Raw genomic sequence first — 23,323 nt, 5'->3', positions numbered from 1 at the left:
TTGCTTCTCTACAGCAAACCAAGTAATCCAAAGTATTCAGATTACATTACTCACTTTAAGTAATTTAATGGATTCCGTTACAAACTACATTTTGGGGTATGTAATCTGTAATCTGTAGGGGAATACATTTTAAAAGTAACCTTCCCAACACTGGTAACAACATTCTAACACTTAAAGCTCATAAAAGTTCATTTAGTCTAATACTGTGACCTTTAAACCACCATTGTACTTTTTATTAGACTTTTTTTTCTGTAAAACGTAGCAACATTCATTTATAAATTCTTCATCCTGGGTTCTCATTTAATTCTACATTTTTTTTCACTGACAAAAACTGATTTGATCCCAAGGATGGTATGATTGTTATAAGTTTGGATATTGAGATCATGGGAGTTTTGTTGGTACACTCACGGAGAGGTCGGGCTCGTAGGACTGGTTGGAGAATCCGGTTGGTCCTGTGGGTACAGGCATCTGCTCCCGTTTGGACCTCAGGTAGTACACCAGCAGAGCTATGAGCGTGGACACCAGCAGGATGACCACGATGACGGACGCCGCGATGCCCCCCGCGTCCGGCTGTCTCTTCTCTGCACACACACAGTTAGATACAGGGGATGTGACAGGAGTGTGCTCACGATACTAATGCTTCAAACTCGATTTCAGAACTAAAGAAAAGACTCGATACTCAATACTGATTCTGATACCACGATAATAATAAAATATTATTATATGATAGAATGTGATTTTAACATTAAATCATAGTACTTTCATAATATTACACTAATGCGATGGTCCAGGTAGGTTCTTACACATACAGAAAGTGCTCCACTGTGTTTTTAAACTTCATACACCTTTACTGGAATCATTTGGATTGTTTCAGTCCTGGAATTTGACCTTGATCTAAAGTTAAAAGGTAGCTCTTAACTTAGGGTGACAAGACGTCCCTATTTACCCGGGACAGTCCCAATTTTGAGCCCCGTGACCCCTGTCCCAATGGATTTATGGAAAAAACATTGATTTGTCTCAGTTTTATATAAGAAATGTCTCAGGTGTCTCAATTTTTGATCAATTTGATCCCTACCAACAGTAAAGAGAGACATAAATTGTAATTTGTTTAAGTAAAATACAAAAAAAAATCTGCTTAAAAACGACCAAAACACAAAGAAAATGTGACTATACAGACTCACATGTTTGTTTCACTATTTTATTATTAGAAACCACCAAAAAAAAAAAAAAAAAAAAAAAAAAAAAAAGAAAAAACGGCATGTCTCAGTTTTTTTTTTTGGAAATTCTGGTCACCCTATGTTAACTTGTCAACTATAACTATGTGACATCACAAGTTGGAACATGGAATTTTGAGCTTTTGAGCTTTAGAGAGACTAGTAATAAATGATTCTCAAACATGTGTGAATGAAACAAAGGAGGTAACAAGCTATTCAGGAAAGATTCACTTCTTTTCTATCAATGGGAGTTTTTTTGTATTGATACCTGGTCTCTAGGTTCCATACAAGTTTTGGTATCGATTAGTATCTGATTTTCCATACTTCCATCCCTAATCCCTAATCCTTAATGTTTGGATTTACCTGACACCAACTTCCTGTGCCAGCGGAGGTCGGGTTTACACAGGCCGTGTGGCAAAGGCTCAGGCCTGACTTCTGCTGGCTGCTGTCAGAGCTAAAGAAAACCAGAGGCAGACCTTCCCCCCCCGAGTAATTAAACTTTGAAGGATTTAGTCTGCTACTGTTTTGTTTTATATTGCTTGTTAAACGTTATGTCATATTTTAGCTCTACAGCACCTTCAAATAAAAGTGTTTTTTTTTATTTTTTATTTTTATTATTGTTGCCGTCTCTGGGTTCTTAGCTTTTAGTTCTAGTTGGTTTAAGTTCCTGGGTGGTACTTGGGAGGGGTTTAGCCTGTACTTTTGTGTTTGCACTTTGTTTTTTTAAGTTATATTTACAGTGAGGAAAATAAGTATTTGAACACCCTGCTATTTTGCAAGTTCTCCCACTTAGAAATCATGGAGGGTCTGAACTTTTCATCACAGGTGCATGTCCACTGTGAGAGACAGAATCTAAAAAGAAAAATCCAGAAATCACAATGTATGATTTTTTAACTATTTATTTGTTTGATACAGCTGCAAATAAGTATTTAAACACCTGTCTATCAGCTAGAATTCTGACCCTCAAAGACCTGTTAGTCCACCTTTAAAAAGTCCACCCCCACTCCATTTATGATCCTAAATCAAATGTTCCTGCTTGAGGTCGTGAGCTGCATAAAGACACCTGTCCACCCCATACAATCAGTAAGACTCCAACTACTAACATGGCCAAGACCAAAGAGCCGTCCAAAGACACCAGAGACAAAACTGTCCACCTCCACAAGGCTGGAAAGGGCTACGGGGAAATTGCCAAGCAGCTTGGTGAAAAAAGGTCCACTGTTGGAGCAATCATTAGAAAATGGAAGAAGCTAAACATGACTGTTAATCTCCCTCGGACTGGGGCTCCATGCAAGATCTCACCTCGTGGGGTCTCAGTGATCCTAAGGAAGGTGAGGAATCAGCCCAGAACTACACAGATGGAGCTGGTCAATGACCTGAAAAGAGCTGGGACCACCGTTTCCAAGGTTACTGTTGGTAATACACTAAGACGTCATGTTTGAAATCATGCACGGCACAGAAGGTTCCCCTGCTTAAACCAGCACACGTCAAGGCCCGTCTTAAGTTTGTCAGTGACCATTTGGATGATCCAGAGGAGTCATGTGGTCAGATGAGACCAAAATAGAACTTTTTGGTCATAATTCCACTAACCGTGTTTGGAGGAAGAAGAATGATGAGGACCATCCCAAGAACACCATCCCTCCTGTGAAGCAGGGGGGTGGGAGCATCAGGCTTTGGGGTGTTTTTCTGCACATGGGACAGAGCCACTGCACTGGATTAAGGAGAGGATGACCGGAGCCATGTATTGCAAGATTTTAGGGAACAACCTCCTTCCCTCAGTTAGAGCAGTGAAGACGGGTCGAGGCTGGGTCTTCCAACATGACAATGACCCGAAGCACACAGCCAGGAGAACCAAGGAGTGGCTCTGTAAGAAGCACATCAAGGTTCTGCTGTGGCCTGCCAGTCTCCAGACCTAAACCTAATAGAAAATCTTTGGAGGGAGCTCAAACTCCGTGTTTCTCAGCGACAGCCTAGAAACCTGACTGATCTGGAGTGGACCAAAATCCCTCCTGCAGTGTGTGCAAACCTGCTGAAAAACTACAGGAAACAGTTTGACCTCTGTAATTGCAAACAAAGGCTACTGTACCAAATATTAACACTGATTTACTCAGGTGTTCAGATACTTATTTGCAGCTGTATCATACAAATAAATTGTTAAAAAATCATACATTGTGATTTTTTTTTTTTAAAGATTCTGTCTCTCACAGTGGACATGCACCTATGATGAAAATTTCAGACCACTCGATGATTTCTAAGTGGGAGAACTTGCAAAATAGCAGGGTGTTCAAATACTTATTTTCCTCACTGTAGGTGTGATTGCATGGTAGCACTTTCTGTTTTGTTCTGGGTGGGGCTACTGCCCTCTCAAGTCGTCCTTGTTTGTTTTTTTGTAACATTAATGTCCTGTTCGCAGGACTTGGTTCGTCCACCCAGAGGCTGCAAGGTTTTATCCTTATTTTAGAAGATTTTAAGAATTTGGCCATTTTATCGTTTTACCCTCTGTCTGGCTCTTTTTGTAGAATAAATAATAAAAAATTTGTTCTTGCCCCTTTTTAGTCTTTTAATAAATTTTAATTATACATTTAAGTCACATCTCTGTCCTTTTTATTTACAAACTTACCTGTGGCCTTGGTCATTTTATGTGTTTATTTATCTATTTTATTGAAAATAGATAAAAACAAATCATCAATTTAAACCTGTTTTTATTAAATGAAAGTTTAATCTACCAGAGAAATTCCTTTGAGCGTAAATTGTTCAAAGGGATTCAGCGCTACTTCTGTATTTTTGTGATTTCTTTTCAACTATTTTCCACAATCTTCCAGTTAGTTGATGTTTTATACTTCCTGATTGGGCAGGGCCAGCAGATATGATGTGACGTAGAGGTAATTTTGTAGCTGTTACCTAGTAACCATAATGTTAACAAAGAACACAGCTAAATTACAGAATGATTAAAGTCATAAAACAGATGGCAACAGCTTCCTTGAGCATAAATTCTCCCTGTGTTTTGGATGGAATTTTGGGTGTTGGTGACATGTCATATCTCCTCAGAAATCATGATATTAATGGTCATTACTACTGTTACTACTGTGTTACCTAATGAAGTTACATTTCGTGTTTTACGTTTGTTGCCTGAGTAGAGAGTCCCTTCTGGGTCATTCCACACCAAATCTCCCAATGACCCTGCTCAACCATCTCAGATTTGACTGAAAAAATTCTAGGAGGTTCACACACTTTCCAACAGAAAAAGTCTCAGATTTTAGCTCCCAACTCCTTATAATTTTGTCATGAAAAATATTTTGTCAAATATCCCCGAACTGTTTTGAGCAGAGTTTTCCGAGGAGCCACTTTCAGATTGTTGTATCTAAAAACTATTTAGAGTTGGTCAGTCGGCAAATGTTCAAGGGTTAAAATTTGTCAAATGCACTTGTAGAATCTGGACTTTTACACATGTACTTTTGATTTATCACAGATTTCTGGGGCTTGAAAAATTCTGGGGGCATCTTTGAAGGACTGTGGAAAGTGCAGTTTCAAAGACAGAGGTTTGATATTGAACATAACCTTCCCACACAGACCCTCTGTGATGAACACTCTAGAAGATATTAAGTGCTAAAAATGGAAAAAATACATTTGGTGCCATCTTTACCATGTTATACCAAAAAAATGACAGCACCCACCAACGCTAATGGACCATTTTAGAAAGACTAGATATCTGTTTTTAACATATCCAACATTTATGATAGTGTTCTGTCTTATTTTAGCTAAATTAATTTTTGAAAATGTGGTGTCCGCATACATGTAGAGCACTTCAGAAGCTAAGAAAACACTCTGATTTCATGACACAGAGATTAATACTATACAGAGTTGGGAGCTAAAATTTGGGACTTTTCTTATTGGAAAGTGTGTGAACCTCCTAGAAGTTTTTCTGTCAAATCTGAGATGGTGGAGCGGGGGCAATCCCACGCCACATCTCCGATGGAGCGGGGGCAATCCCACGCCACATCTCCGATTGACCCTTCTACATTCTGTTTGAATCCAGAAGGGTCTGGAGCTGGACCATAGAGCGTGAAAATCCTCTGTCCAAACTTGAAACGATCCAACCACAGCCGCTAATTTGTATCACGTCTCTCAAATGCAGAAAACATCTCCTCTTGAAAACTACCATAACATTCAGAACAAAATGCAGTATAGAACTTACAGTATAGAACTAGCTGTGATGAAGAATAATTCAGTGCTTCTGTTGTTGATTCTGAGAAGATCCTTGCTGTTTCTCAGTCCTTTATGTTGTTTTTTTCCCCTTTTTACATATAAGCACCTATATTTATATTTGATGCAAACAGAGCATGTGTCTCTCTGATTGGTTAATCCACCTGTCAATCAGGGCCAGACCAGATATGACTCCAGAAGTTTAGTCAAAGCATGTGTTTCTGGCTGGTCAGGTAAATACATTTCGTAAAGCGATTACATTGAACACCTAGTGCCCCCTAGTGGCATCTGCACCTGTCTACATGTCCACAGAACAAACACCGTGAGAGTGAAATAAACGTGGATCTTACTGTGTGTGTCCGTCTCTTTCCCGGTGCAGTCCACTCCCACGGTGTACTCGATGTCGTCTACAGCCACAAACCCAGTGCTGCCTTTAATGCCCTCCAGTACAATCTGAAACCAGAGAATCACTCATCACTAATCAGCCAAGAATCACATAGAAAGTACATTGACTTCATACTATTATTTATTATGAAAATCTAATATATATACAGAAGAATTATTTTGTTATACTTTTGGACACTTCTCAACATACAGTATGTTTTAAATTATTGTAAGCTTAAATTGATGAAATAATGTCCCTTTGTTGTGGGACTGGGCTTTTTTTTTTATTTTTTTTTTTTTAGATTTTAATAACAATCAATCAATTTTAAAGTAAGTCAGAGCGGTGGTGGCTTGACTTTAAATGGTAAAAGCTCTTCACCTTTTCATTCTGATCATATGCTCTTATTTAAGAACTTGTAAACTGTTATATTTGTGTAGAGATCTAATTGAAATTGCACCATAATCCTGCTTTGCAAGAAAGAAAGACAAGAGAAAACTTCCTTGATTGCACTTTTTTTTTTTTTTTTCCAAAATCTTGATTATTTAACCCAGATTAATTAATTCAATTAATCGGGGTGAATTCAATTTGACTAATTGCCCAGCCCCACTTTGTTAAACATTTGAATTGATTTTAATTACTTGAGAGTGAGTGCCCTCTGCTGGCAGCAACAGGAAGTGACCAAAAAGAAACACTACATTGACCATATTTGCAGAAGCAGATCTTTATACTGATGATCATTTTAGAATTGAAATGATAAGATCTGAGTGTGGTGAAGGGGAATGCGGATTTTACACAAATCCTATATTTTAAAAAAAAGATTCTTCAAGCCTCCCTCCTCAAAACCAAACCTGCAGTTGTGTTTTGATTCATTCACACATGTTGGAGTCACCCTTTATTATTAGTCTGTCTACATCTTCAAAGCTCAACACACTCCGTTCACCCTTGTGATGTCATGAAGTTAGAGCTGCTCAATTACGGAAAAAAATCATCATCACGATTATTATGGTCAATACAGAAATCACGATTATTCAAACGATTATATTTTTAGTTACACAATGCATTTATTCAGCATTTCTCTCTCTCTCAAAAAAAAAACAAAAAACACTTTGTAATTGATAATTTATGCAAAACTTTCAAACTGAAAATAAATATAGGCTCCAAACATGTACCTTAGAGCAGTTGTACGATGTATAAAACATAAAATGATATCATATGAAAAATGCCTATGCCTTAGTAAATAAATGTATTTCTAAGGCATAGGCATATAAATGTATCCACAAAATATATCCAAAATAAACCATAAATGTATCCAAAATAAAATATATGTCCAGCTGTTCTACAATCTCTATATCTAAAATATAATAATAAATATACTTATGTATGTAAAAAATATATACCACAATAAACTCAAAATTAACTTTGTTATGCTTTATCGTTTCAACTTGATTATATGAGTTTGGAGATCGTTTGACACACAAATCAAAATCTAAATCTAAATCAAAATTTGTTTAATTGCACAGCCTTAATTGACGAGGCAGTTTTCAAGTTAACAGCAACCGTGTACCTTTTGTTCAGTACAGACTGGGAGTTCCAGAGCTGAAATTACCCAAATGATTCTAGTGACAGTGCACTGAGTTTAAAAACACAGTGGAGCTGGAGCTGAAGTACCACATAACATCACAAGCTGGAACAGAGTGTTTTCAGTTTGAGAGAAGAACTCAGTCTAAATATGAAGGATTTGTTTGGGTCTGGTAAAACACAAAACAAACCACAACTCCTGATATGTTTCTGACGAGGAAACACAATCAGAAAGTAGTGTAATATATAGTGTAATATAGTATGAAGAGTAGTTTTTGGACACAGACCTGATATTCTTTAGTGGAGATGATGTCGATGTCGAAGCGTTTCCAGGACCCCCCGGTTTGACTGGTGCTCAGTAACTCTGTGTTCTTCCCTTCAGAGCGCAGCCACACTTTGAGCTCGCCCACCCCTAGAGGGCAGCAAAGAGCAAGGCTGAGTACGTTACTACAACACACACAAACTCAAGACTTAAAGTAATTTGTACATGAAAGAAGTAATAGGAAAATGCATTGCAGTAAGCCAATGTCATGCAAGAGGGGTGACCAAAGAGCGACCAAAACTGCAAAAAATAAAAATATACAGAAAAACTTTGAAAAGGAAAGTGAAGGATTGTATTTATTTACAATTGTATTACAAAGATACAAAAGGTAAAAGTGCATTGTGTAACTTTTCTGGTGGAGGGTCCATCAAATGTTTTTATGAAGCTGTTATTGCTTTGTCTGAAATGTTTCACAGTATGGCATTAAACCTTTCTATCTTCACGGATGGACTCCCAACCAAACTGTTTCCAAGTTTAGGGTGTAACTGTGGGTGTAATTTAAGCACACTGGGAAGGTTAAAGGGACAGTCCGGAATTTTGGACATAGGGCCTCATTTCCTAGTGAGTCCAGAGTGTTGGAGACGTGTGGAGACGCGTTTTTAAAATATTCCATCCAGTCCTTGTATTTGCAGAGGTCACTGGTGCTTAGACTAGTGCATGTCAATGGTCATAGTTCTCCTGCCACTAAAAACAGTCTTACCCACTCCACAAAACACCTGAAACAAATCTATTATTACACCAGACTGTCCATGTGAATGTCTGTGTCGATAGAATAATGTTTGAAATAAAACTAACCCTGCATCACATGAACCGGCGCATGTTGAGGGACTATTTTCTCAGCAGCAGCGGAATTTGACTTTGCTGGTGCTAGATTGTGAAGGGAAAGTTCATTTTCTATATGAACTAGTTCAAAGTTCAGTTCACACATTTCAAAACTAGTTTGTTCATAGTTCCAAAAATAATCTAGTTCAGTAGTTGTTTTTTTTTTTCATTTTATTTTTTTTTTTCAGTACATTCCTGAGAGTAATTAGGCCAAAATCATAAATATATATTATGAATATATGTATTATATATAAGCTTGATAATATTATAATGACATAATCATTTTCAACACATTGTGCTGAATAATTAGGGTGCTCAGAATGCATAAGGTCAGACAGGAATAACTTTGGACCACTGTAAAAAAAAAAATAAAATAAAAATAAATAAATAATAATACATTGGTTTTATATAGCGCTTTTCATGGTAACACAAAGACACTTCATAATAAAGCAGACATGTCAAACTCAGGCCTGGGGGCCAAATTTGGCCCGTGAGATCATATCAAATGTGTATAAGAGCTGCTCACCAGCTACAGATCGACTATAGAGACATTATTTATTTAAAATGTTGTTATTATTTTATATTCTGCTTGTTCTGGATTCAATGTTTAAGCAAAACTATTATGAAACATTTATTTTAATAAGAAAAGGTTTAACATTACATATCTCGAAAGAAGAGAAAACATGCAGATGTTGTTGACATTATTCAATAAATATTTACTGTAGTTTGACCCACGACTTAGTCCCAGTTTTTAATTTTGGCCTCTGTGAATTTGAGTTTGACACTCCTGTAATGAAGTAAAACTAAAACAAGGACAAACAGTAATGAGGAGCAATCAGGAGTGTTTTGAGCAGATTTTTGAAGATGTTTAGTGAGTTTCTGATGTGAAGTGGGAGAAAGTTCCAGAGGACAGGAGCAGCCGTGGCAAAGGCTCGGTCCCCTAAGGTTCGGTGCTTAGATTTGAGTGTGGGAGTGAGAAGGTTAGAGCCGGAGGGATGGTGGAGCTGGACGGGGTCTGTGAGGTTTGGAGGTGTCTGGTTATGGAGAGCTTTGGAGATGATCAGGAGGATCTTGAAATTGAAGTTCTGTTTTACACATTTTTAAGACAGTAAAAAATCAGGTACAGCGTCTTTAAAATACATCTGAAACAAGACGATGCTTTGAATAATTGAGAAATGAATAAATGAAGGGCGTGATCTTACCTGAAAAAGGCATATTGGCCCAAAATTTCAAGCAGGTGCCTTTGGTGGGGGGCAGGTGAGGACTCAACAACCAAGCGTTCTGATTGGCTGCTGTCCTGTCGCTGCTGGGTAGAAACAGGAAGTGACCTGGGAAAGACAAAAAAAAGTTGTTTTTTTTTTTTTCGATTTTTATTGGTAGAAAATGGCAATAGGCTGTATTTACACTTACGTCACAAACCAGGACGACATTGAAAAACGTGATGACCAGTTGCGGAGTTAGCAATTTAGGGGCCTTTGGCGAACTTGAGTTTGGGGCCCTCACTATAAAGCACTATTTTTTGTTTTTGTTTTGTTTTGAATATATACTTATTGTCTGTTTTTCCCATTGTTCTTGAGACATCCACATCTTTATTTATGTGAATTATGGAAACTTGTCTTTTTAGTTCAGTAGTCTACTAGAAAACCAGAACTGGAAGTAGTTGTAATTTTTTTTGCTAGTACAATTACATTTTTGTTTACATCCGTTACATGACTTTTTTTTTTTTTTTTTAATGATTATTATTTAAAATTAAACTGCTCTCATTTAATGTCATATTGAGAGAAAATTTTATTTCTCTGAGGCCTTGGCCATTAGTGTCACTGAATTAGTTGGGGGCCCGAGGCAAATGCCTACTTATGCCTAATGGCGATGGTGTAGTTCCCGACTCTGGGCTCAGTGACCGACTGTGATCAAACCCACTGAAGTAAATGTGATCAGTGGTAAAATGAAGACTGCAGACGTATGTGCTGTTTGGAATCATCTGGAATTTGGCGCCTCATCTCTTCTAATCTCATGTACCCAGTGCACTCGGAGTTGTGTGTCAGTGGGGAAATGATGAAAACTGAGGTGCGGTTGTAATGGTTGATGAGCCGAACATAACGGAACACTACAATGACATGGAGATGAAAAAAACTGGGATGTTTTCCTAGATTTTGTCAGACTTACTACCGCGAACAAAATCCCACCAGAAGTTGTCACCAAATGTTTCCAAACATCTTCCTGGTTTGTGACATAAGCATGAATAGAGCCTATACAGAGCTGCAACTGAAAATAGAAGACTTTACTAATCACAAAGTGCACAATAGGAACATAAATAATCTTGCACACTACCAGGCAAATGTTCAGACACACTTTTCAATCAATGCCTTTTCTAAATTGTCATGACTATTTGCATTGTAGATTTTCACTGAAGGAAAGGACTGGAATGAATGCAATGGAGTAAAAAACAAAAAAAAACAACAAAAAAGGATGAAATAATCCAATCATACTTTAGATTCTTCATAGTAGTCCCCTTTTAGTTTGATCACTGCTTTCCACTTTTTACATTTCACTAATAAACCCTGACACGGCACTAGCCAGACTAGCACCACCGTGTGCCTCCAATCAGTTTAATTTCTCATCCAGTGACTAGGTCAGGAATCAGAATACTACACTAGAACAGGGGTGTCAAACTCATTTTGGTCCGGGGGCCGTATCCAACCTACTTTGATCCAAAGGGGCCGGATCAGAAAACTCATGTCATATAAACCCCAAAAATAACAATAAGTTCAAATATTTGTGCAGAGAAACACAAATCTATTACAGAAATCTTTTTTAATTTATGAACTCTTTCTTTTACAAAATATTATAATATTATGAACAACCTGAAACTTTAAGAAAAATACAATTTCAACACAAAGTTTTAACATGAACTTGTTTGCAAATAGGAATAAGTCAATTTTTCTTGGAAAATCCTGCACTCGGCTCCACTTTTCTCATGTTGGACATTTTTCTGATGAGGGTGTCACGGTCAACAGTCAAAACGATCGTCCTTTAAGAGCGTTTGGAAAGAGACAAGTCTTCATTTGTGCTGCTCTGGTGGGAGGGGCCACGTACAGAGACGCTGGAGACGCTGCTGTGATAAACACCACAGAAAATTACCAATATTTTAATAGAAAATATAATTAAAATATTTTAGTAGAAAATCAGCCGAGGGCCAGATTAAAGGTCTTGGAGGGCCGGATCTGGCCCCCGGGCCGTATGTTTGACACCTGTGCACTAGACGATTTGTAAGAACCCCAGAAGATGTAGACCACACACAGACCCGTCGGCTTTGAGCTGTGAAACCATGATGTCAAACTCATTGTGTCTGTCTGTGTCCCTTTTGTGGATCAACACAACAGTAAACAAAGCGTCGAGATGGATGTAGACGAAGACAGACATTCTGTGTTGGCGACGATTCCCAAGATCAAGGATTTAAAGTCAGAACAAAGAGAATGTTTGGTGAATTTTATCAAGGGGAAAGACGTTATTGTCCTTCATCCTATGGGATTTGGTGCATTACACACGTCACGACCAAACAGCAGCGATTGGTTAAATAAAAAAAGTCCCAGCCTACTGTCAAATGAATGAATCCTAAAGCTGCAAGGTCAGACGGTTTCCACAAAGTCAAACCATCTGATGAATCAGACTAACACAGCAGTGAAGTGAAAACCATTTCAGGACACATCATCATGAGGATCCCTGAGAGACGGCCAAGGGCTGGTAGTGCTGTCCACAAAGCAAAGGGTGGAGACTTTGAGGATTTGAATATAAAATGTAACTATTTGATGCCTTCAGGATGTATTCACAATGTAAAAGTAATAAACATAAAAAGGGGGAATTACACTTATATGGGCTATTAATTGCTAACACATACATTAACCTGTATATCACCATGTTTCCTTTTATTGCTCTGAAAATGTTATATTTGCTAGAAAACAACTTATTATCATGTATGATAAGTTTCACTTTGGCTTCCAGCACTAAGTCACTCCCCCTTCAGAGCGCTCTCACAACACAATCAGCGTGCGTCCCCCTAATGAAACTACTGCACATCGCATCCGCTTTGTGAAGCTGTTTATCGTTTTGTATCCTGCTTTTGTATATTTTTGGAGAATTGTGATGAAGGCTTGTGTGTTGAGTTTTGGATAGTAACGTACTGCTAACCATAAGGAGGGTCTGAACAGGGCCCAGGAGAGATCGCTAGATTACTCAAACATGCATGGATGGCATCTAATACCTCTTTAATAATATCTTCTCTTTAAGAACATTGAATGAGAAAGTGTGTCCAAACTATTGACTGGTAGTGCAGAACATCACGGAAATGTCTGTGTCTATATCCTCTCCCACCCTGAGCTTAAAAAAATAATCCACATGCTCATCTTCTCCTGTCTAGACTATTGCAACTCCCTCCAGCCTCGACTCCAAATCCATCTCCACCTCCAACAGGTTCAGAACACAGCAGCTCGGCAGCTCAACACATGACCCGTTTGAGTTCCCTTCAGTGTCGCCTGTGTGTTTTAGAATCGATTTTAAGATTTTCTGATCACTTTTAAAGCTTGTTTAGGCCTTGCACCAAGTTACATTTCAGAACTTTTAACCTCGTACGAGCCTCCTGCAGCCTTAGATCCTCAGGCAGGTCCCTGTGGCAGTTCCAAAGGGCTGATAGTCTTTTCAGTCGCACCATAAGGCTCACACCATCATTATCATCTTTTAAATAATTTCTTTACACTCATTTTTATCGGTTGGTCTTCCTTTAACTGGTTTTAGCTTGATTTTATTCCTTATTGATTTTTATTCTCTTTTATTAACTTATTTATTATAATTAATTGAATATCTGATTTTGTGCTTTCTGGATGCTATTTTTATTCTTTGTTTATTGTTCTTTCCTGCTTGCACAGCACTTTGTTAAACTAGTTTTTAAAAGTGCTTTACAAATGTATTATGATTATTATGATGATGATGATTATTATTATATATTGCAGAAATATGTGTTCAGTGTTGTGAAGGTGACTTTTAAAATGTATTCCCCTACAGATTACAGATTACATACCCCAAAAATGTAGTTTGTAACGGAATCCATTAAATTACTTCAAGTAAGTAATGTAATCTGAATACTTTGGATTACTTGATTTGCTGTAGAGAAGCAAATACTCGGAAATCTTCACATAAGATGTTTTGTCTGCTTAAAAAGTTCAGAAACACCTTTTTAGCCCTGGTTTAGACCTGGTTTAGACCAGTTTAGACCTGGTTTAGTCCTGGTTTAGACCTGTTTAGCCCTGGTTTAGACCTTTTAGCCCTGGTTTTAGACCTGGTTTAGCCCTGGTTTAGACCTGGTTTAGTCCTGGTTTAGACCTGGTTTAGTTTAGACCTGTTTTAGTTTTAGACCTGGTTTAGACTGGTTTAGTTCCTGTTTAGTTTTACCTGGTTAGACCTGGTTTAGTCCTGGTTTAGACCTGGTTTGGATCTAGTTTAGACCTGGTTTTAGTCCTGGTTTAGACCTGGCTTAGACCTGGTTTTAGTCCTGGTTTAGACCTGGTTTTAGTGCTGGTTTAGCCCTGGTTTAGACCTGGTTTGGATCTAGATTAGACCTGGTTTTAGTCCTGGTTTAGACCTGGTTTGGATCTAGTTTAGACCTGATTTTAGCCCCAGTTTAGACATGGTTTAGACCTGGTTTGGATCTAGTTTAGACCTAGTTTAGCCCTGGTTTAGCCCTGGTTTAGACCTGGTTTAGACCTGGTTTTAGTCCTGGTTTAGTCCTGGTTTAGTCCTGGTTTAGACCTGGTTTAGACCTGGTTTAGATCTAGTTTAGACCTGGTTTAGTCCCAGTTTAGACCTGGTTTAGACCTGGTTCAATCCTGATTTAGTCCTGGTTTAGTGTTTGGCAATGAGTGGAATAACCAAAAAAAAAAAAAAAAAAAAAGGATTTAGCCCAAAATGTGAAAACAGGAAAATCCCTCTGTGTAATCCATTTATTTCAACAAAGTAACTGTAATCCAATTACCACTCATTGAAACAGTAACTGTAACTGAATACAGTTACTCATAATTTGTACTCTGATTACATAACTGTGGTCCATGTAATCTGTTCCTGGATGTGGTTGTGTTGTGATGACGTGGTGCTCGTGGTCCCTCACCCTTCTCGTGCTCTAGGGTGTGGTCGGCGTCGGGTGTGGGGTAGTGTCTCTCTGCCTCCCTGCTGCTCCGCTCCCAGTCCAGTCGGTCTTTGAGGACGTCCTGGGTGTTGGTCCAGCTGCACAGACCCTCCTCCAGAGAACACCTGGAATCTGAACGCACACACGCACCAATGTTCACCAGCATGTTTGAAAACGGTACAACGGAAATCTGAGCTGCTCGATCATAGTAAAAAAAACAAGAAAAAAACAAGAAAGAAAATCATGATTACTTGACTCATAACTGAAATTAGCCACGGGACGACGTGGATTTTTTTGAGCCAATGTCGATCACGATATTTGCCGATACCGATTTTTAGCTTTTTCAAGTGGAACTAAACTCCAAAACAAAATTTCGCCCATAACCATATTTCAAATAGAACTGGGCAGTACCTGGAGGACTAAAGGGGAGATGGGGGGGTCTTAAAGACTAAAGAGGAGAGTGAGGGGTTTGGAGGGGTGGGGTCTGGAGGACTAAAGGGGAGAGAGTGAGGGGGGGAGAAGGAGGGGTCTGGGGGACTAAAGGGAGAGAGTGAGGGGGGAGGAGGGGGTGGGTCTGGAGGACTAAAGGGGAGAGTGAGGGGGGAGGAGGGGTGGGGTCTGGAGGACTAAAGGGGAGAGTGGGGAAGGTCTGGAGGGCTAAAGGGGAGAGTGAGGGGGTAGGAGGGGCGGGGTCTGGAGGACTAAAGGGGAGAATGAGGAAGGAGGAGGGGCGTGGCCTGGAGGACTAAAGGGGAGAGTGAGTGAGGAGGAGAAAGGGTGGGGTGAGAGCACTAAAGAGAAGAGTGAGGGGGGAGGAGGGGTGTGGCCTGGAGGACTAAAAAGGAGAAGGGGAGAGTGAGGGGGAGGGAGGGGGGGGGTCTGGAGTACTAAAGGGGAGGGTGAGAGGGAGGAGGAGTGTGGCCTGAAGGACTAAAGGGAAGAGAGACTGGATTTGGAGGGGCGGCGTCTAGAGGACTAAAGGGGAGAGGGAGGGAGGAGGAGGGGCAGGGTCTGGAGGACTAAAAGGGAGAGTGAGGGAGGAGGAGGGAGTCTTGAGGACTAAAGAGGAGAGTAAAGGGGAAGAGGGGTGGGGTCTGCAGGACTAAAGGGGAGAGTGAGTGGGGAGGAGGGCGGGGTCTACAGGACTAAAAAGGAGAGTGGAGAGGGAGGAGGGGCAGGGTCTGGAGGACTAAAGGGGAGAGTGACGTGGGAGGCGGGGTGGAGTCTAGAGGACTAAAGGGGAGAGTAAAGGGGAAGGGGGCGGGGTCTGGAGGACTAAAGGGGAGAGTGAGGGAGGAGGAGGGGCATGGCTTTGAGGACTAAAGGGGAGAGTGAGGGGGAGGAGGAGTGGGGTCTGGAGGACTAAAGGGGAGAACTGCAAAAATGACTAGAAGAGTAGAAAATGTTATGCAAACACCATATACACAGTTTCACTTTAAACAAAACGTGATATCGCAGTACTCTCATACCCCATCATGTACTAACCTTGAGATTCACAGGCATGATTCAAAATATGGACGTCGTCAATGGCAACGTGAGTGTCCTTACCGCCCGCTCCAATCACCTCAAACTCCAACTGCACAACAGAAAACAACTGTCAAACAATAGGGGACCTCCTCTCCATCCTAACCCTGTGAACCAGTGTGTACCTGCCAGTCCACCAGGTCAGAGGAGATGTTACCGCTGCCATGACGCCAGCCCCCTCCCTGATTCAGACTGTTCGAGAAGATCTTCACTCGCCCGCCCTTCACTGGCTTCAAGTACACGGTGAGGGAGCCTTCAAAACACACAAGAGCATGTTCAGCTGTCCGACATGGAGGGGACCTTCAGGCTTAACAATGTGTACAAGGCCTGACTGAACCTTTGAAAAGGAACAGTATGTAACATTTTGATTTAAAATTTCATAAAGATGAGAATTGCAATACTGATTTATTCATAATTACAAAAACCTTGAACATGATGGCCAAGTGTTTATGTTGGTATTTTGCTTCTTAAGACAATTGTCCAATCAGAAAGCAGACTGAGCCTCAAATGAGTCTTTCTTTTGGGATTCAGTGGTGAAATCCAGTTGTTTTAAATCTAAAATGGGTGCAAAAAATTTAATCTAACCAAGTTAAAATTGAGTAAGAATGTCTGATCTTGATTTGAGTAAATTTCAGTGGGTACGCAAAATTCTTAGCCAAGCTGGCCTCTGCTCAATTTCATGTCTCTTCAGCGACTAGGTTAGAAATCAGAATACACTAGATGGTTTGCAAGAACACTGGAAGTTGTAGATCGCACATCAGCCAATCAGCTGTGAGCTGTGAAGCCATGAAGTCAAACTTGTCGTGTCTGTCTGGGTCCCTTTTGTGGAACAACACAACAGTAAACAAAGCGTCGACATGGATGTAGACGAAGACAGACATTCTGTGTTGGCGACAATTCCCGAGATTGAGGATTTAAAGCCGGAACAAAGAGAATGTTTGGTGAATTTTATCAAGGGGAAAGACGTTATTGCCCTTCTTCCTATGGGATTTGGCACATTACAAACGTCACGATCAAATAGTAGCGATTGGTTAAATAAAAAAAGTATCCACCTACCGTCGAGCGAACAAATCCTAATACTGCGAGGTCAGACGGTTTCCAAAAAGGCTAAAAATATCTACCAATAGAACATAACTTTTTGTACTTGAAATAATAAAACACATCTTGTTATACAGAAAACACGTAAAACAACGCATTTTTATAGTTAAATAAGAAACAAAACCTTATACTGCTTGAATGAAGAAAAAACACTTAACTTTACTTGTCAAATTGAATCTACTCAAATGAAGTAAAAATGTTCTTAATTTCAGTCATTTTTAACTTCCCTACATATTACTTTTTGCAGTACAAATACTGAGCATGAGAATAACGTGGATGTGTCCTCTACCGGCAGGTTAAGGCTCTGGAGACACAGGTTCAAGTTGTGATTTGTTGTATAGTAAGATCTGTATACCCACTCTTTAAGACAGACAGCACTTGAAAATGAGAGTTGCTTTTTTGTTTCATTCACTCTGTCACTATATCTGCAGTCTTCTGTCCATCGCCACACACGTTTATACAAGAAGGGTTCCATATTTAGGCCACAGACAACTGCAGTATTAAGAAGAGCAGAACTGGAACTGCTGAACTTCTGCCACCTCAACTCTTCTAATCTCTTTATTTTCTGTTTCCATTGTATTCCCGTGATGCTTATGTAACCGGGTGTTAGCAGGGACTAGTTTTTTGTCGCTGTGCGTGGCTCCCAGCATCACTGATTAGTGATTATATAAGTGTGTGCACGCCGTGGGGAGGCAGGCGGGGCTTTCGGTGGCTAGTGAAAGGACCGGGAGTAGTTTCTCTCTTAATGGTTTTTAGAACATGCCTTAATGCGATGTTTCTGACTATGTTTAAAGGTGTTGTCTGGAGCAGGCGGTGGTGACGGCGGCCGCTCCTAACGTGCTCCAAGCCCCATGTGGCGTGCCCCTCTCCCCCTTCTAAACTTTCGGTAAATGCCTTTTTGTTGTTTACCTGGGGTGGTGGTCACTAATGGCCTACCTGAAGCTAAATTATTGTTCCCTTGTTCTTGCTCTTTATTCTTTATCTTTATTCTTAGTGTTTCTTTTTTATTTGAATGTTGTGGAACAGTAGCTCAGGTGTTTAAGGGAAGTGCAAAATCTGGCCAGGTTCTCAGTGCGATGCAAGGTTAGGTCTCGGGGTTATTGCAAGTCACTTCAGCCCAGATAAGTCGCCTTAGCACAAGCACTTACACCATCTGGAACTCTATGTACTATAACTTAATGAAGCCTACCTCAAATATCTTAGCACTTTTAAATACCAATTCACAGCAGCATTCTTGTTTACATAGCATTAAAACTTTAACTTATTGTAAATGTAGGGTTTAACTCGTGGTTTGTTTTTCATTGATGGTTGGTTTGTGATTACTAATTTGTTCATAATTTTTATACCACATTGCCTTTGTCCTTTTTTATGCCAGAACAGACTCTGTGAGCTGTTAATAAGGGGATCACTTGGTCTGCAACACTTATTAATAATGTTTTAACAGTAACTACTTTATATGACCATCATGATTTTCAAAGCTGTACGTCTGAATCAGTTATACTTTGACACAAGCACTACCACCAAGGGGCATAGAAGAACTGTTGTCCATTTACATTATTGTACACCAATACTAATTCAAACATTAACATTTACAGAAATAAGAATCATTTCAAGTGGTACAAAAAGAGCAGAGTGAAGTGGCATTTCCTCACCAGGACTGTCTCCGCCCATGTGGTACCAGAACTGGAGACAGTGGGTTTTGGACGTGCCCTGGGTGAGCGGGGAGGCGAGGGTGGAGACAGACCCGGCCGGGAGCATGTCAGCGCCAGAGTTCAGCAGCATGTAGTACCCTGGAGAGTACATACATTTAGAATAGAGGTATGGTTCTGCACTTTACATTCAGATAGGAATTTTGTTGTCATTCTTTGAAAATTGTACATACAATTTTGTTTTGTCATCACATATAAGTTATTAACTAATAGCTAATGGTTTCCTTCAGGCCAACTCCAATACAAGTTGATTATATTCATTCTGCTGAGATAAGAGAAGCTTGTTGTCCCTCACTGGTAAAACTGCAGTGTTACACAAGCAAAGTTGTAAGAACAGCGGCCGTACTAATCAAAAATACTCAACATAAATAAGGATTAAAATAGTCCTGCTGTTTACCTACAGATCAGATATTTTAAACTATATATAAAATGTACAACAGTTAAACTTATTTGCATTTATTCAATTGCAAGTGCTTTTATTGTGGCCTGGTAGAGTCATCTACTTGTCTCTATAGAGCTCAGTTAGTTTAATAGACATTTTATGAAAAAAAAAAACTTGCCCCCTGCTGTATGCAGTCAGTAGTGCATGTACGAAAGTGAGACACAGCTGTACACAAGCCCAAGGAGTGGTTCAACTGGAGCATGCAACCTAGTTAAGGCTGTGAGGTACAGGATCTGTAGGTACCAATTTTAAAAAGACCTCCCTTTTAGAAATACTATTAATACTGTGGAATATTCCAGGCAAGGCAATGGCATCTCCATGGAGACAAGCAAGTGACAGACGCTCCACTAGAAAAGTTGCATTGTGCAAAATATAATAATATAATAATATAATAATATTCCATCCATCCATGTTCTTCCACTTATCCGGGGCCGGGTCGCAGGGGCAGCAGTCTAAGCAGGGACTCCCAGACTTCCTTCACCCCAGACACGTCCTCCAGCTCCTCCGGGGGGACCCCAGAATATATATGAATATAATAATATATTAATATATATATAATAATGCCCAGCCAAAAAAAAGGTCACACACTCTAATATTTCGTTGCAGCGCCTTTAGGTTTGATTAAGGCATTCGATGTGGCATTGTTTCGATAAGCTTCTGCAGTGTCACAAGATTTATTTCCATCCAGTGTTGCATTAATTTTTCACTGCGCAAAGCCTTCTCCAGCACATCCCAAAGACTCTCAATGGAGTTAAGGTCTGGACTCTGTGGTGGCCAATCCAAGTGTGAAAATGATGTCTCATGTTCCCTGAACCACCCTTTCACAATCTGAGCCCGATGAATCCTGGTATTGTCATCCTGGAATATGCCCATGCCATCAGGGAAGAAGAAACCCATCGATGCAATAACCTGGTCATTCAGTATGTTCAGATAGTCAGCTGACCTCATTCTTTGAGCACAAACTGTTGCTGAACCTTCACCTGACCAACTGCAGCAACCACAGATCACAGCACTGCCCCCACAGGCTGTACAGGAGGCACAAGGCATGAGGGGTGCATCACATCATCTGCCTCTCTTCTTACCCTGATGCGCCCATCACTCTGGAACAGGGTAAATCCAGGGTATCCTTCCAGTTTTTAATAACACTTTGGACACTTCTTAATCCAACTTTAGTAGTTTCTCCTTAAATGTCTTCTGTGCTTGATGTATGCCAGTGATTTGACCCTTCTTAATCAGACTGACATCTTTTCCACAACCATGGGATGTGTCTTTTGATATGGTTGTTTAAGAAATGAGAAGCTCTTTGCACCAGTTGGGGTTAAATAACTTGTTGCCAGCTGGAAAATAATCACCCATGCAGTATTTATCTAATAGGAGGCTCATACCTATTTGCTTTGTTAAATCCAGGTGGCAACTTTTATTTTTGGCTGAGCAGTGTATATAAAATAATAAATAAAATACAATAAAATACAATAAAAAGAACTATATATAGTCCGAATAGAGTATTATGGAGGTCAATGTGTGGGTTTCAGATGATATCACAACATTCTAAAGGTCAATCATATTTAATACAGTTGTGGGCAGCTAAAATTAATACTGTATTGTTAAAATGCAATTGTTTATGTATTACAAGAGGTTAATGCGTGTAGTCACTAATAGAAATGATCAGTTTCAACATTTGTGAATTTACTTTTTGGCATATTTGGTGGTAAAGTACAATGTAATCAGTCTCCAGTGTAAAGTGTGAACAGCAGCAGTTTACATGTGAGTGCTGTCTGACCCGTTTCAGTCTCCAGCGTGTGGTCGGTGTTGGGGCCTAAGGAGGAGTTGTATCCGTTAGTGTGGCGCCACTTCACGGCCCCAGAGCTGCTGTAGTCACACTGAGAGCCCTCGAATGAGCACATCGTCCACACAGATACACACTCTGAGTTCCTGTATGCCACGTCGTCAACGGCAACACGACCATCAAAGCCCGAGCGGACCAACTCAAACATCAGCTGGATCACAGAGAAAATACAAAATCAGGATTAAGGGTTTAAAGTGTGCTGGTTGTGCTGGGGGGGGCAGTTCTTACCCTGTAGGGGGTGAGCTGTTGTGGCACGGGGCACTGAGCTTCGTGCCACACGTTCCCATGAGCTCCAGTGCGAGACCACAGGGTGAGCTCGTAGCCCAGATCATCCTGCAGCTTCACGTTCAGAGTACCTGAGGCGTATAACTGGTTAGAAGATTGTTATGATGTATTTGTTTATTGACCATCCTGATCTGTACCTGTGTTTGGTCCATAGAGCTTGTAGAAGAAGGAGAAGCACCCCCCTGTGGTGGAGGCGGGCTGTGGGTATGTCAGGAGACGTCCATACGCACCACGGAGAGAAGGCTCCCACAAGTCCACCACCAGACTCCTGCCTGAGCACACACAACTGTGCAGTTTACTCAACAATATAAGCTCCACATTAAGGTACAGGTTATGTAGAGGTTCTGAAATTATTGTTATGCCCTTGGGCAAGACACTAATTTGTTTTAAACAATGAATCATGCAGTGTTTTACCAACACTAATGGTGTGGTCCATGCCGTCCACCAGAGTCCAGTCAAAGTTATCGTTGTTGTCCTGGAGCCATTCACAGAGACTCTCCTCAAAATTACACGACACTCCTGGAAACAAAGCCCAAGATATGACGCCCAAATGCAAGGACAACATGCTTTAAAAGTGTCATGTTTTAATATAGAACACACACTTGAGCACACTTTTGCACACACTATGCCTAAAGGTGCTGTGATTGATTTTTTAATTCTCAAAAAAAAAAAGAAAAACAGAACTAGTTCATTTTATTCACAATGAGTTTCTGAGCACTTTTCACAACGCTAAGAGACTATAGTCACGTTTTTGGTAGGGTGACCAGATTTTCAAAATAAAAACCAGGGACATTCCTGGTTTTTGCTGGTTGGTAATAATAATTGTGAAACGAGTGCGTACTGAAGGAAAATGGTTCTCCACTCTGCACTAATGTGAGTCAGTACAGTCGCATTTTCTTTGTGTTTTGGTCATTTTTAAGCAGCTTTTCTGTATTTTACTGAAACAAATGGCAATTTATGTCTCTCTTTACTGTTGGCAGGGATCAGATTGGTCAAAAATAGGGACACCAGGGACATTTCTTGTATAAAACTGGGACAAATCACCGGTTTTGGAGAAATCTGCTGGGACAGGGGACACAGGGCTCAAAACTGGAACTGTCCCAGGTAAATAGGGACTTTAGCAGACTGGGTGAGACAATTTTGGCTGAAATTTATGGCAAAACATTGTAGTGCAATATGTCTTACCAGTTGGGGCTTGGGGGTAGTAGTTTTGATTGCAGTCGTGGAAGGAAATATTGGTCACTTTGATTTCAGCCATAGTGTCTATCTCAGCCACTTGTCCTTCAAACGCCAGCTAGTACAAGAGAAAAGATACATTTAAAGAGTAAAGGGTATTTTACTTCTATGTGGTATTAACTGCTAACAAAAAACATATTTAGATCACCACACTTTACCCTTTATTGTTTTGAAATGGCTATATTACCCCGTCTTTAGATACATGACAACAAATGTGTCAAATGCCCAAACAAAAGTTTTATGTTGATAAGAGCCTGGACCTGGAAGCGTGATTTCCTCTGCCCGATGTAAACTTGTGTGTGGTTCCAGGAATCTCCCACTGTTCCTGTTTTTCCAGCAAACTCCCACATTTTGGGCTGAGGTCCGAGCACACTGTCCATCACACGCACAGACAGCTCCCCTGCACACGAGACGTAACAAGACACATGACGAAACAAAGTCTGAACTGCATACAACAACACGATTAAGTATTAAGTATTAAGATTAA

General features: G+C 40.1%; 1 protein-coding gene across 1 annotated transcript in view; it reads right to left on the bottom strand.

Annotated features, from left to right (window-relative positions):
- The window catches only part of mamdc4 (MAM domain containing 4), a 44,875-nt gene that overhangs the window by 4,487 nt on the left and 17,065 nt on the right, over positions 1-23,323 (bottom strand). The window contains 15 exon segments of the mRNA XM_055153209.1: positions 409-574; positions 1,893-1,908; positions 5,765-5,867; positions 7,665-7,789; positions 9,724-9,849; positions 14,679-14,828; positions 16,182-16,272; positions 16,346-16,473; positions 18,971-19,108; positions 21,250-21,466; positions 21,544-21,671; positions 21,738-21,872; positions 22,015-22,119; positions 22,786-22,894; positions 23,097-23,236. Of these exon segments, the coding sequence (XP_055009184.1) occupies positions 409-574; positions 1,893-1,908; positions 5,765-5,867; positions 7,665-7,789; positions 9,724-9,849; positions 14,679-14,828; positions 16,182-16,272; positions 16,346-16,473; positions 18,971-19,108; positions 21,250-21,466; positions 21,544-21,671; positions 21,738-21,872; positions 22,015-22,119; positions 22,786-22,894; positions 23,097-23,236 (1,877 nt within the window).

This window comes from Boleophthalmus pectinirostris, unplaced genomic scaffold (genome assembly GCF_026225935.1).
Source record: "Boleophthalmus pectinirostris isolate CB_2022bp ecotype Guang Dong unplaced genomic scaffold, ASM2622593v1 HiC_scaffold_18, whole genome shotgun sequence".
NCBI lineage: Eukaryota > Metazoa > Chordata > Actinopteri > Gobiiformes > Gobiidae > Boleophthalmus > Boleophthalmus pectinirostris.
The sequence above is the reverse complement of the archived record's forward strand: the minus strand, read 5'-3'. Positions and strand labels throughout refer to the sequence as shown.